At 46.7% G+C, this 14,225-nt stretch overlaps 1 protein-coding gene across 1 annotated transcript in view; it reads left to right on the top strand.

The window, feature by feature from the left end:
• SLC17A9 (solute carrier family 17 member 9) overlaps positions 1 to 14,225 on the top strand; it is a 29,791-nt gene that overhangs the window by 9,502 nt on the left and 6,064 nt on the right. The window contains exons 2-7 of the mRNA XM_074969631.1: positions 2,956 to 3,153; positions 5,265 to 5,404; positions 7,111 to 7,210; positions 8,634 to 8,764; positions 10,218 to 10,314; positions 11,904 to 12,000. Coding sequence (XP_074825732.1) covers positions 2,956 to 3,153; positions 5,265 to 5,404; positions 7,111 to 7,210; positions 8,634 to 8,764; positions 10,218 to 10,314; positions 11,904 to 12,000 — 763 coding nt within the window. The remainder of the gene's footprint in view (positions 1 to 2,955; positions 3,154 to 5,264; positions 5,405 to 7,110; positions 7,211 to 8,633; positions 8,765 to 10,217; positions 10,315 to 11,903; positions 12,001 to 14,225) is intronic.

Genomic DNA, 14,225 nt, shown 5'->3' with positions numbered 1-14,225 from the left:
TATTAGGCTCCTAAATTTCATTGGAGTCAAGGGCCAGGAGATGGTATCTTCCTCCAGCAAAAAATATTTACCCTCAGTCGGAGTTTCCTTTTCATTTCCTTTGAGGATCTGGGCCTCTGTGCTTGCCGCGGCAAAGACCCGCAGGACCAAGCAGTGCAAGGCAACACTGTAACGAACAATTGAACTTAGTGGGCTTGAGTCACTCTTGCTTTGCACCTCCACGCAGACATTCACACCCGTGTGCTGCCTCTGCACGCTAGCATCTTACATCCCCTTTGCACAGCCCTAGATGGTAATACAAGATGCCCACCAGGAGGGAATCAGGCCTCTTTCCTGATCATAAGTAAGGCAGCAAGTTAGTCACAGAGGTCAAGGATGTCAAGGATTCCATGACTTTCCAGGACTTCTGCAGCAGCCGGTGTGGCTGGCGCGGGGGTCGCCTGAGCAGCTCAGGCAGCCCCAGGGCCAGCCACACTGGCCGCTGCTGGGACAGTCTCGGGTGCCCCCAGCAGCAGGAGTTGGGGTGGGGGAAGGAGGCTCAGGGCTACTGGGGGTTGGGGCATGGGAGGGGGTTAGGACTCTGGGTGGCGCTTACCTCGGGGGGCTCCCCAGAAGCAGCAACATGTCCCTCCTGCAGCTCCTAGCTTCTTGCGCTGCCTCCACCTGCAGGCACCACCCCAGCAGCTCCCATTGGCCACGGTTCCCAGCCAATGGGAGCTGTGGAGCTGGCACTCGGGGCAGGGGCAGCGTGCGGAGCTATGAGCTGAGGGAGGGATATGTTACCGCTTCCGGGGAGTGCCGCAAGTAGCCAGGTAGGGAGTCTGCCAGGCCCCCCAACCCCTCCGCTCCAGCGCCAGCGGGGGTCCTGGGCTGCTCCCTTGTGTCCCCCCCAGAGCACCCGCAGCATGTCCCGGCCATTCCCCTCCCCCCCCCAGCAAGATTTAGTCAGGGTATATAATACAAGTCATGGACAGGTTTACTGCCCGTGACCTGTCCATGACTTTTACTAAAAATACCCACGACTAAAACTTAGTCTTAATCATAAGGAAGAACAGAAACAAATGTAAAGAACTTTTTACATCACAGATTAAAATAATGTGAGTTAAAAGCATCATGTTCGATAGACCCGGCCTGACTCCCTTGCCCTTCTTAGGTCAGCCCAACAGTTCAGAATTTGCACACCTGCATTTTTAGTTTTACTGGGACCAGTTGACCACATTAAACAAAACTAGGTCAGGGCCATTTCCGGCTGAGAGTTCCCAAGTAACACCGGCGCACTGAGGATGGTGGGGGAGGACGTTTCCATTTGGGGGTGGAAAAAAAAAGGATAATTTTTGGCTTAGGGGTGAATTAAACATCCACTGCTGAAATGTCTCCTTTTAACATAACCTTTGAAGGGCGTTTTAAGAGCATCTGTCACAGTCGCGGTTTGTTAAATTAGCCAGGCAAGGTGAAATGTGGTTAATTGTTCTTCAGGACGGGATATGTAATTTTTTGAGTTAGTTATTGTGTGTGTGAAGGGAGAGGGAGGGAACCTTCATAGCACAGAATGAAAAGTCCCAATACCTCCTACTAGAACTTGGCATTGAATCCCTTGCCCTTCCATTCAGGATATAGCAGTACATTAATTTCTAATGGGCACAACAGCCTGGCATGTTTTTACCCCTCATTGTGTTTTATCTCAGCCTGTGACAGGGCCCTTTGACATGTTTGTAAATGGGCTTGTGTTCTATTGGGATAACCGGACTCCGACATCTATTATAATTAATTCTAACGAAGAAAAACAAATATTCATTTTCTGTACAAAAGATGTCTAAACAAGGATGGAAGGTGCAGTGGGTTAGTTCCACGATTCCATGTATTCCGTGATCAGGACTGCTTCTTTGTTATACATTTGTACAGCACCTAGAACATGGGGCCCTGTCCTCTACTGTAAAAATAAATAATACTCAATTCCCCAGTCACCCTGACCCTGATTCTGAAATTTACTGTGCACAGGGGGACGACTACATCCACACCGAGGTCAGCGGGGCTCTACACAGGAACGGGGGTGCACCCACACATGGTACATTGCAGAATCAGGACCCAAATATATGGCAGAACATTTGTCTTTGCTGCAGAATTGTTCTCCAGAATCGAAGTAGAAGCATATGCCATTCCCTACCTGCTCTCAAACACAGTGTGCACCCTATACACAGTCTACTTCACCTCCTCCCTGGGATTTGGTTTTCTTAATACAAAACCTAGCAATAATATATTAATAAAGTTCAGCTCAAACCTTTCTGGCCTTGCCTTTTCTTAGGGATCCTCCCTCTGGACAGATCAGTCCACACCTTAGATCCTCCCTCTGTAGAGAGCTTCTCCTGATATTTGGGTGGTAACAAATCACCTGCCTCTGAGTCAGGAGAACCCACTTAGCCCTTTCTCAGCCTAATCAACACTTGCTATCAAGACAAGGTGCCTCCGGCAAACACTGCCAACCTGTTACACTAACCTTTCACTTGTTGTTTATATTTTTAAAAAGATTAGTTTCTAATCCGTTTGGTTATAAAAACAACAGTAAACAACTCTTCCAAACATGGACCAAGAGTAAGCAATACGATGACCTATGCCCTAATCTGCAGACAGCATAAATCTGAAACCTAAAGACTGCAATTGGAATATCAGCATTGCTAACTGTTTCACAGCTGGGATCAAAGCAGTGTTTAAGATTAAAGAACAAGCACAGGACATAAAGCCAGGTGGATGAAGCACTCTTTGAATGTGAGTGACAGGGTGCAAAGCTGGCATTGCCGTGACATTTAGCTCTTTAAAGATAGACTTGTCTGGCTTGCGAAAGCACTTAGGGAAACCTGCCTCACCTGCGTGGCAGCATTGTGTGATCTGAATCACACATTGGCACCTGGATTTGTATCAGTACTTGTTTGTTCCCTATCTCTTTCTTCATCCTTGCAGGCCTGAATCTCGAATCTGGACTCTGATGTTACTGCTTGGGACTTGTTTACTCTACTGTGCCAGAGTGACCATGCCTATCTGTGCTGTGGCCATGAGCAGTCACTTCGACTGGGACAAGAAACAGTCCGGCATTGTTCTGAGCAGCTTCTTCTGGGGCTACTGCTTAACTCAGATCATCGGAGGATACCTCAGCGATCAGTACTGGAACTTTCTTATATTATCCCTTGCTCAGTTTCTGCAGTAAAAAGTCTTGGCAAAGTTACCTTGTATCTAACCTCCATCCCAAGGGGGTGAGGATTGATAAACTATCTGTGAAGTACATCGATATCTCTGGAGGAAAAGCACCATAGGCCTGATCCAAAGTCCATTGAAGTCAATGGGAGTCTTTCCATTGACTTCAGTAAGTTTTGGATCAGGCCCTGTGGCTCTGACCCAGCAAAGCACTTATGCACGTGCCTAACCTTAAGTATGTGAGTAGTCCCCATTGGTTTCTAAGTTGGTACTGATCTTAAAGTTACACAAGTACTGAGGTGCTTTGCTGGAGTTTGGCCCGTGTGCAGTTCAGGAATTACCTACATGCAAAAGTTGTAGTGCTTTAAACTATGCCGGTATAGTTCAAGCTGTACAACCCCTACTAGTGTGGACACAGTTACATCAATTGGCATTTGTACGAGTACCACTTACCCCCATATAGGAAGAGGAATAAGCTAGACAAGTATAAGGCACCTCTATAATTGCATCCACGCTAGAGGTTGTACTGGTATAACTATTGCCATAAAGAATCACACCCCTAACCAAAATAGGTATGCCAGGACAAAACTTGTGTGTAGACCAGGCCTTATTATTATGGGATGGTGACCATTGCAATGCCCTTCCAATAGCCAGCATTAGCCAGCTGCTCACATCAAGCACAATCCATTTATTAACAAAAGCTAAACACCATCCTCGTGTGGATGGCAACTTTCAGACGGGTTATTCAACTGATGAACAACCAGCGAGAGGCAATGTTCCCTGGTCTGCAGGGAAATCAACTCTTTGTTTCTATGTCTCATCCGCGGAATCTGTTTTCTCTCTCTTCTTTCCATGCCCACGTTTCTGTGCTGTTCCTCCCGAGTTTATTCCCCTTTGCAGCCCACAGTCGTGCTTGGGAAACACAGATGCTGCACAGTTTGATTGTATTAATTAAAAAAACAACCAAAACACCCAGTCAGCTGTTTTGTGGAAACCCCAGTAATTACCTGCTTGAGTTCATCCCCCAGACTGCGGTGTCCTCAGGGGGCACGGCTTTCCTGTAAAATCTTGTGTAAGAAACACAGTCTCGGAGTCACACATTGTCTGTGCAGTGGCCTGTGCCATCGCATTGTGGTCTTTAATAGACTCTGCAAGCAAAGTACACACAAGGCACGAAAGGTTACAGGCTAATGCTAAAGAGCGGATGGAACAGAAAATGCCATCGTCTTTTGAGAAAAAGAGTACAGTGCTAACTACTTGTTGTTAAAACTTCCCCTGCATCAGGGATGATTCTCTCAGCTCTGAGCTCGTGACCAGCCTGCCCTTCCGCATTGCTGATTGGGAAGGGGATCCTGGCTATTTGGGATGGAGTATAGAAAAGGGGATCCCAGTACTGAGCAGGCTGAGAACGACTGCTCCCTCTCTGTTGTTTGTAAAACTCTCTCTGTTGCTTTAAAATCAGGTTTCCCTCCCTGCTGATGTCGCCCTCTTTTATCTGTGTTCACCTTGTGTTTCTAAGGTGGGCTTGTAATTAACACACTCCTCCTTTTGCTTGCTTCCCCGTGGGTGCCCACTTGTCACTGAAGATGTAATTGTACGGACAGGTGGAATGGGCAGTCACTTTCCATCCCAAACAGGGTGAATGTGGCTGGGATTCAGGCACTTATCCCCGCTCTCTGCAGCTCTTGGGGAACAAGTGGGGATTTCCCCTGGGTACCCCTTCACCCCACAGTGCATTCAAGGGCCTCTCAGACGTGCAGTGAAATGGTAGGGATGATGCCGTGTCCTGCGGCTACAGGATGGTACAGGACACGTGCAGTTCTGGAGATGACTCCAGTTGCGATGGGGAAGGGTCTGCTGTGCTGTACACCTCACTGAAGGACGCAGGTGAAGGGAGCAGGTCAGCTGGCCATTCCTGAAAACATTTGTGGGATGGGAAGGTCAGGTGGAGAGGCCTGGCTGACGTTCATTATTAAACAGCAAGGAAGAGAAGCCTGAAGTCCTGATTCCTAGTCTGTACACCAACCCCATACCCTACCCACAGTTCCCCCTTTACATAATGCATGCTTATCTTTCAGGATTGGAGGAGAAAAAGTCCTCCTCCTCTCTGCATCTGCCTGGGGTTTCATCACTGCGATCACTCCGCTGCTCACCTATATCAGTTCTGCCCACCTGATTTTCATGACACTTGCTCGATTCCTCATGGGACTATTGCAAGGTGAGACAAAAACCCCTGTGCGTGTGTTTGTTCCACCCATGCTCATACGGCAACTCCAGATATGACGGATTCAAATGCAAGTCATAACAGCAATGTGTAAGTTGCAATGCTGGGTAGAGCAAACTGTTTCTGAGCTGCCCCCCACGGCTAGAACTCCTGGGCATATAAAAATCAGCTGTGGCTGGGTGCAGAGTGGCCACCAAATTGGGCAAATTGAGAAATTTGTCTCTGAGAAAGGTGCTGTCACTTTAAAAAGCTTTAATCTCTGTGTCTCCCTCTGAGATGGTAAAGGTGCTTCAAAGCACCTGCAATCTGAGAGGCTCTTTAACCTTTTGTCTGAGCTTTGATACTTTGGGATGATTTTCTCTTCCACTTGCTGAACTAGGTCTTGGAACTGTGGAAGCCTGGCAAGAGCTACCCAAAAGTTGGCTGGGTGACTTTTTCTTGTTAACCGATAAGAAACTCGGGGTTATTTTCACCGTTTTGTTTCTGGGCTGCTGCCTCCACAGACTGGGTGCCTGATACATCATTATAAATAACTACATTTTTGTAGGTTTCAGAGTAGCAGCCGTGTTATCTGTATTCGCAAAAAGAACAGGAGGACTTGTGGCACCTTAGAGACTAACCAATTTATTTGAGCATCAGCTTTCGTGAGCTACAGCTCACTTCGTCGGATGCATGCAGTACAACATAGCTTCTCAGTGAGGGCCTTTTCTCCTGCTTACTCCTTTTTTCCCTGTCTTTCGTTGTACTCCTCCTTCTCTATGTAAGTGTTTATTATTTCGGGACCACATGTCTACCAAGGACTAGATTAACACTAGGTAGCATCCATTCCAATTTTAACCATATACAAATTAGCCCTTATGTTAACCATTGCAACAGCTGGCCCATCCTAGAATTCACCTCTTTCTCCCCCTCCCCCGCGGGAGTTTCACATCCTCTCCACATCTGTCTCCGTAGTATCATGAATGCCAGCCCCCGCATTGAAACCATCTGGTGCCATTACTGTACAAAGTCTTGGGATGCTATCCCATGTGACCCTGCCACTCAGCAGAGCACATGATGTTGTCGTCACCAGAACCAGGATGAATCACCCACTTCACCATAAGGAAAAGCTGGCAACTGTTTAATAAGGATTAAAAGTTACTTTTTCAACCCTGGGGGAGAAAAAGGATCAGTTTTGGTGTGGCTCAGCTACTGTGTAGCGGTGGAGTGCTGACCTGGTGGTTAAGGTTCCCTGGCCTGGGAGTCAAGAGAGCTGGGGTCAGTTCCCAGCTCTGCTCAGACTCCTGGTGTAATTTTTAGCAAGACACTGAATTTGTCTGTGCCTCAGTTCCCCAGCTGTAAAATGGGGATAACGACCCTGCCCTATGTCATGGGCATGTTGTGAGGATAAATGCATTCACACTTAGGAGGGGCTCAAATATTACAGTAAGGGGGGGCCATGGCAGCAGATACAGAGAAGGCACAAATGAGCTTCCAAGTGGCCATGTGGTATATCAAGGGGAGCGGTGGGCTGCCATAAGACATACTGGTGTGTGGACACAGTGAGGTCATTGCTTTGGATACCGCAAAGAGCTCGTTGACTCATTTTGGCATTTATCTATTGTTGGATTTGATTTGAACATGCTCACCCATGAGTGCAAGTTTGACTGATGTGTACCCTGACTGGCAATGGCTGACGCTTTCATTTCCACTGTTGTTAGGAGTGTACTTCCCTGCCTTGGCCAGCCTCTTTTCTCAGAAGGTCCGTGAGAGTGAGCGAGCTTTCACATGCAGCACAGTAGGGACTGGCTCTCAGTTCGGGTAAGTTCCCCTTGGCTTTGGGTGGTGAGTGACAGAGGCTCAGAGGGATGCCATAGTTAGATAAAGTGCCATTAAACTGCTGCAGGCAAAAACACCAACCCACAAAGTACATCTGGATCCTGGAGAGTATCCGTTCCAGTTGAAGAAGGCTCTGACAGTTGCTATAGAATATACACACTCGTTACTGAAGTCTTTGAGTCCTTTACAATGTATTGTTCTCAAGTGTGTTGAGGATTTTATCTTTTCTTTTGAGCAAGTGGCTTGAAGGAGCTGCTGTTACATTTGGTTTCCAACAGGAGGTGGCATGGTCCAGCAGGAAGAGCAAGACAGACCATCTAGGGTCCTGAGTTCTGTTTCTGACCCTTCCACTGACTTGCTGCATGACCCTGGGCAAGTCACTTAACCGCCCCGTGCCTCAGTTTCTGTCTCTGTGAAATGGGGATTAATAATACTTTCCCACCTTTGTAAAGTTCTTGGAGAACCTCTGATAGAAAGGGCTAATGAGCTGCAAAGCAGCCGTAGTATTTTGTGCACCATATGTATGTATCACTCCGTTCCATCCTGTGACTTTCTTTTGCTGACAGATGTATTCTGGGATGTAAATGGTGATCTTGCTGGAAGGACTAAGGGTATGTCTACACAACAATTAAACGCCCACGGCTGGCCCCAGTCAGCTGACTCAGGCTTATGGAGCTCAGGCTGCGGGGCTATAAAATTGCGTTGTAGACATCCAGGCTTGGACTGGAGCTTGAGCTCTAGGACTCTGCGAGGTGAGAAGCCTCCCAGAGCCCAGGCGCCAGCGTGAGCCTAAATGTCTACACGGCAGTTTTACAGACCCAGAGCCCGAGCCCCGCAAGCCCGAGTCAGCTGACACAAGCCAGCCACAGCTGCTTAACTGCTGTGTAGACATACCTAAGTGGACTAAGGGGTCTTTCCATGCTAAAATGTCCCTGTCTCAGTGCCTATCATCAGAGTGTACATCAGAGTGCTCTGTGGCATCCTTTCATTGGCAGGTATTTCAGACATCAGGAGGAAACAAAGGCCTAGATTTGCGACCGGTGTAAATTGACCATGTTCCAACAACTTCAGTAGAACTATGCTGACTTACATCAGCTGGGGATTTGAAATACCCAAAGTGTCAAACTAGGAAATAGAGCAGGTTCTTCCCAAGTGCAGTCGCAATAGAATGGTCTATAGTACAGTGGAATGGTTTTTCATCACCAGACAACCTCTCCTCTCAGCATTATTGAGGTAGGAAAGATTAGCCAATGCAAATGTTTGATAAGATGAACAGCTCCTGAGGGCTGGATAAATAACATCCAATACACCATAGTGTTAACTCAGTAACGCTGATGCATGGATTGTGAGTTTGCCCAAAGAACACTCTTATCAGTCTCATGATCTCTCTGGCCTTTCCTTCCAGGACGCTGGTGATCGGTGGGGCAGGGTCCCTCCTTCTGGACTGGTATGGCTGGGAGAGTGTCTTCTATTTCTCTGGTTTACTCACTTTGCTCTGGGTTTACTGCATGTTCAAATACCTCCTGAATGAAAAAGGTAACCCCCCACCCTATTCATTCATACTGGCAATAGCTGTTCACTAGGCTGTGCTGTGGAAGTGACAGGAACGTGATGTATGACAATTGTTAACCCTGGCACTTCCACCTCCTCCTTTGGCTGGGTTCTGAGTGGCACCCGACCTGCTAGGCCACCTCTGAGCAAACCTACTGGATCAGCCCCACATGTGACTTAGGTGTCCAAAAGGCTGGCTCTTCCTGGTTTGTGAATCTCTCGGGGGCTTAGGCAGAAACTTAGGTGCTTAGAGAACTTTTACTGCAAAAACTTAGGAGCTAAGTGAGCTTAGGCGCCTAGAGGGTTTGGCAGGAGATTCATGGATGGCAGTGAAGCCAGAACTGGGACTTAGATCCTTAAGCATAAGACTTGGGCATCTGAGTCCGGGCTTTAGGCACCTGAGTACCTTCATGGATTGCAGCCTAGCAGTTGTTAATTTTTTTGTAGGCTTTACAGAAAATGAGAGTTTTAAGGAGGATATTGAAGGAGAATAATTAGGTGGCTTTTTGGATGTTTACGGGGAGCCAGGAGCACCAGAAGCTCCCTAGAAGTGGGGGGGCACCAACACCAGAACCGTGATCCTACCCCTGCTCCGCCTCTTCCCCTGAGGCCCCGCCCTTGTTCCACCTCTTCCCCTGAGGGCCCGCCCTCAATCTGCTTCTTCCCCCTAGGCCCCACCCTTGCTCTGCCTCTTCCCCCAAGGCTCCACCCGCACTTGCTCCTCTTCACCCTCTCCTGCCTGTCGCTTGCCCTTAAGGCAGGTAAAAAGTGATGGGGCCATGGCCCCCCGGCCCCGCTGTTCCAGTGCCCTGGTGGGGAGCATCTCCTAAGTGTAAGGGGCAGCATGGGAGAAGCACAGAGGTGCTTGTTTGAAAATGTATCAACTGAGCAATGGAGGCAGGCAGGAGGCGGCAGTGAATGAGAGATGATAGGTAGGGTGGGGGATAGGCCATTAAGGGCCTTGAAAGTGAAGACAAGGAGCCTATGTTTGATGCAGCAGAGAAGGGGAACCAGTGGAGGGATGCAAAGAGAAGTGTGACGTGGGCAAAGTGATGGGCTAGGAAAATGATCTTTGCAACAGCCTTCTGCGTGGATGTGAGCAGGGTAAGATTGCATTGGTGAAGGCCAGTGGCAGTAATTGAGGCTGCACCAGGGTCCTTTCCGGACAGAGGTTCAGCATTAACTCTTGATTTGCTGTGTCTGGAGGCATGTGTGTGTGCATGGGGTGGGGGTTTGGAGGAAGTTCAGTAAGACATCATGGCTACTTGAATGTAGTTTTTATCGCTTAATGCATAGATGTTCCAGGGTTATCCTTTTGAATGCACATTTTAAGCAGTTCTTTAACCATGTGGTTAAGCCCTAGGATAAAACAGATCCACCCTGTCTGTACAGACTATTGGAAAACATAGCTTTGATTTGATATATTTCTTCCCTGCAGAACTCGTCATTCGCTTAGAACATTTTTCAAAGGGCCTCTCGTTATCCAAACAGACCAAAGTTCCCTGGAAGCAGTTATTTAAAAAGGCCCCCATCTGGTAAGTAAATGTCACAGCCATGTGTGTTGTGGATGTCAGCCCCTCTCTCGTGCAGAATTTGGTTTTGTTGTTGCTCCATTTTCCTTCCATTCTGAAGCCTTTGTGTCTTGCTCCTGGAGTTAACTACCACCATGCATTGCCAAACTAGGCCAGCCGGGGGCAGAATGGTGGGTCTTTCCAAGGTTGCTATTTTTATTTGATAGCTATTTATTTATTTAGGAAGTTTTTAACAGGTTTACGAATCATTGCCATGTAAATATCCGAATCAAAACAATAATCATTACACCAATGGGCTTATCACTAGGCAGTAAATTAAACATCATCATTTAGCACGGTATGACCATATTACAGAGTGAGTTTCTTTACACCATCCAATCCCCTGTGAATTATATTTGTCTGTGGTTCTGTTTTACAAGCAGTGCTTCAAACAGTCCAGGGCATAATGCCACATTCTGTATTGAGAGAGACAAGGTGGGGGCAGTAATATCGTTTATTGGACCAACTTCTGTTGGTGAGAGAGACAAGCTTTCGAACTACACAGAGCTCTTCAGGTTTTTCCAAGACCTGTGGCTCGAAAGCTTGTCGTTGTCACCAACAGACGGTTCAATAAAAGATATTACCTCCCGCATCTTGTCTGGCGTTGCATACACTCTGCATTTGCTGCTCAGAGGACACTGGGTGCTGTCATCTTTGCTCTCGTTGCAGAGAGTGATAACCAAAAAATGCTCTTTTAATTGTCACTTTGACTTAATAAACTATCTCAGGAGACATTACATCCTCCTAGTTTAGGGTTCTGGATTTAACACTGTCCAGCCCAGATCAGGGGAATGATTTTGCGTTGCTCTACACATCTGCCTTGTGGCCATTTAATGAAAGACAGTGACAGGATCTGAGGGAAAATGGCCATGGCTTTAAAAATAGTAAGGGGATAAGCAGGGAAATGGGCAATACCCCAGTACTCTGGAAAGGGTGCAGAGGATGCACTAGTAAGAATGAAGCTATATTAATAATGTAAGCTTAACGTGAAGCTAGTAATTCTCCCTGGTACGTTTACATTGAAGTGTCCTGTCAGATATGGTTCTGTTCAAAACCACCTGTGTTATTGTTTAAATGTCAACACCACCCCAGCTAGTATACTAGATTAAATCAGTTGCTTATTATCGTTAATATCTGGGCTTGAATGGACATGTTTGCCTGACAGTCCTAAACAAAATCCCAAGGAAGGGCACAAGTCCTGCTCTAAGTCAGGAGCTGATGGGATCTTTCATAGTGAGACGCACTCCGTGAGCATGACGGTTATCAGTACTGATTGTATCATAAGTTATCAAGATATCAAGGCCCCATTCAGAGCTGCCTATGGTGAAAGCATCATGGGAATAAGCTGGTGCATTGCTCTATCCTCTTGCTCTGGCAGTCAGCTGGGGTTAGTTATCTCCAATAAATCGCAGGAAGCGGCTTCAGTGCTATAGAGGGTTTATTTATATGCCTGACACCACTGCCTTGAAGGAGTGGGTAGCTAGAATCCCCTTTTTTTATCCAATGTGATCTGTCGTCTTGACGGAGTCATTTTTCCCATTGTATATTTACAGGGCTGTCATAGTCGCTCAGCTTGCTACGGGCAGTACATTTTTCACCCTCCTCTCCTGGTTGCCAACTTTCTTTAAAGACACTTTTCCCGAGTCTAAGGTAGGCTGACACCACAGCAAAGGGGAGACTCTGAAAGCTCAATATGAACAAAGAGATGTAGTATTCTCCATGTGTTTACATAGCTCCCGTTAACATTGGGAATCTTTGCATTGACTTCAGCGGGCTCTCGGTCAGGCCTGAAGAGAACGGCCCTTTCGGTATCTGAGCCAATAACACTAGGAGGTTGACTTTAGTCCCCTTCGCCCCTACATTTGATTGTGATTGGTCTAGTCCTTCCGCATTGTTCTGACAGGTTCACTCACATTTTGTCGCTTGCCCTGTCTTGCCACAGGGTTCCCTCTGAGAATATGTCAGGGAGTAACACTCTCGGTCGTTCCATACTGTCAAGCTCTCAAGGAGAAATCGCTCCTGCACTGTCCAAGGCTTCCTTTGTAGCCCATGAGATCTAATGCAACTCCCCCAAAACACACAGCTAGTAACTGGGCCACGGATTTTGGATGAGACAGGAAGACGGTGTCAATATAGGAGAAAAGCTTTTTCTTGGGATCAAGCATTGCTGAGAGGGAGAGAAGGGGGAAGAAGAAGGAGGAATGATTTCTGCCCCATATGGATGTGCTGTAACCTTAGATACATGGTGGTTGCCTGTTGCCTTTACCCCTGATTCTTATGTTAAGGTGTTGGCAAGCAGGGAGTATATGCTTGATATATGCAGCTATTTAATAATAGGGGAATAGAAACTTGTACCTCCCACATGTCCCTTCTAAAACAAAGCTACAAATGTAGGCCCTGATCCATGCCATCAAATCCCCCCACTTGCACCTGCATGGGATCTGATTGCAGGATCTGGCCATATTGTTTAACTATCCAAATGCACCAGCAATACCAAGAAATAGCATTGCCTGCTCTGACCCTTTCCAGTAGCATCAACATGCTGCTTTTCCCCCGCGTCAGCAGCTCTCCGTCATGGATCCCTTTCTCACAGAGTTTTGTGTGGTCTCTAGGCTGCCCTGTTATGGGTGAGGATGGCACAGAGCTCGTAGCTGCAAGCAATTTCAGACAACCACCACGGGGCTTTGTTACTGTGCTGGCACAGCTGAGCTCAGAGGCATGGTATTGTTAGTTGTTACAATGATAACAATTTTCATTACTAATTAATACACATTTTTTATTTGCAAAGCTCTGAAAAAAGGCCTCTCTCGGCTATGCACAAATAAATCTCCTGTTTTTCTGAAACTTGGTTAAAGTTCTGCCGGGCTGAGATCTCGTCTTTTTACAATTCATTCTGCCCACAGAACTCCCGAGATTGTCTTTTCGATGGTGGCTCTGTCGTGTGTTTCTGAAATTTCCCAGGGCCCCTTACATTTATCACATTAACCAGGGGCTTTATGACATACTTGATATTTGTATTAAAATCATGTATTAAACCAGAAAACATATTATTATAACAAGATTTGTAGCACTTCTTGTAATACGCTTGGGTAGCAGTGATTTGGTAATTTAGCCATCTGTTACATCTGTTTAATTCCAGTGCCCTTATGTAAGATGCTCTATATAATATTCCTGCATCTGGCCGTCGCTTCATAAATATTAACAACACGTGGATTCACTCAATGTAAATTTAAAGGGTTGACAGTAATCCTTACTGTGGTAAAACTATGTCACCTACTGGCCAAACATACATGCTGCAGGTGAGCTGTTTTTCTCCCTCTGCTAATGTCCAGTTCAGTTAAAAGAATCCTGCACCTTTGGCCCATGCCGTGAAGTGTGCTATGATTTGAAAAGGGACCCTATAAAATAACAATGTAGCACTGTTATATGTCCTTATGTTCTTCTTGTATATTTTGGGCCACAAGCTTAGAGGTGCTGAGCGAGAACAGCTCCAGCTGGCATCATTGGGAGCTGCAGGTGTTCAGCGCTTCTGAAACTCAGGCTCCCATTTTGCAAACTGCCAACGCAATTTAGGAGCCTAGGTTCCATTTTCAAACGTGACTAAGGGCTATATTTCAAAGGTATTTAGGTGCCTAATGATACAGATATGTGTCTACTGAGGTTGACAAAAGCATCTGAACAGGTTAAGGTTCCTAACTCCCATTGAAGTCAGTTAGGGGCTTAACCTCTTTTGGTGCTTTGGAAAATCCCACTGGACACCTAAATACCTCTGAAAATCTGACTCTGTCTCACTGAAAGCCAGTGGGATATAGGCTCCTACATTACTTAGGTGCTTTTGAAAATGTTTCCGTTAGTCATCTTCAGTTACATCCATA

This window comes from Natator depressus, chromosome 13 (genome assembly GCF_965152275.1).
Source record: "Natator depressus isolate rNatDep1 chromosome 13, rNatDep2.hap1, whole genome shotgun sequence".
Taxonomy (NCBI): Eukaryota; Metazoa; Chordata; order Testudines; family Cheloniidae; genus Natator; species Natator depressus.
Note: the sequence above shows the minus strand (reverse complement) of the source record. Positions and strands in the feature narration are given on the sequence as shown.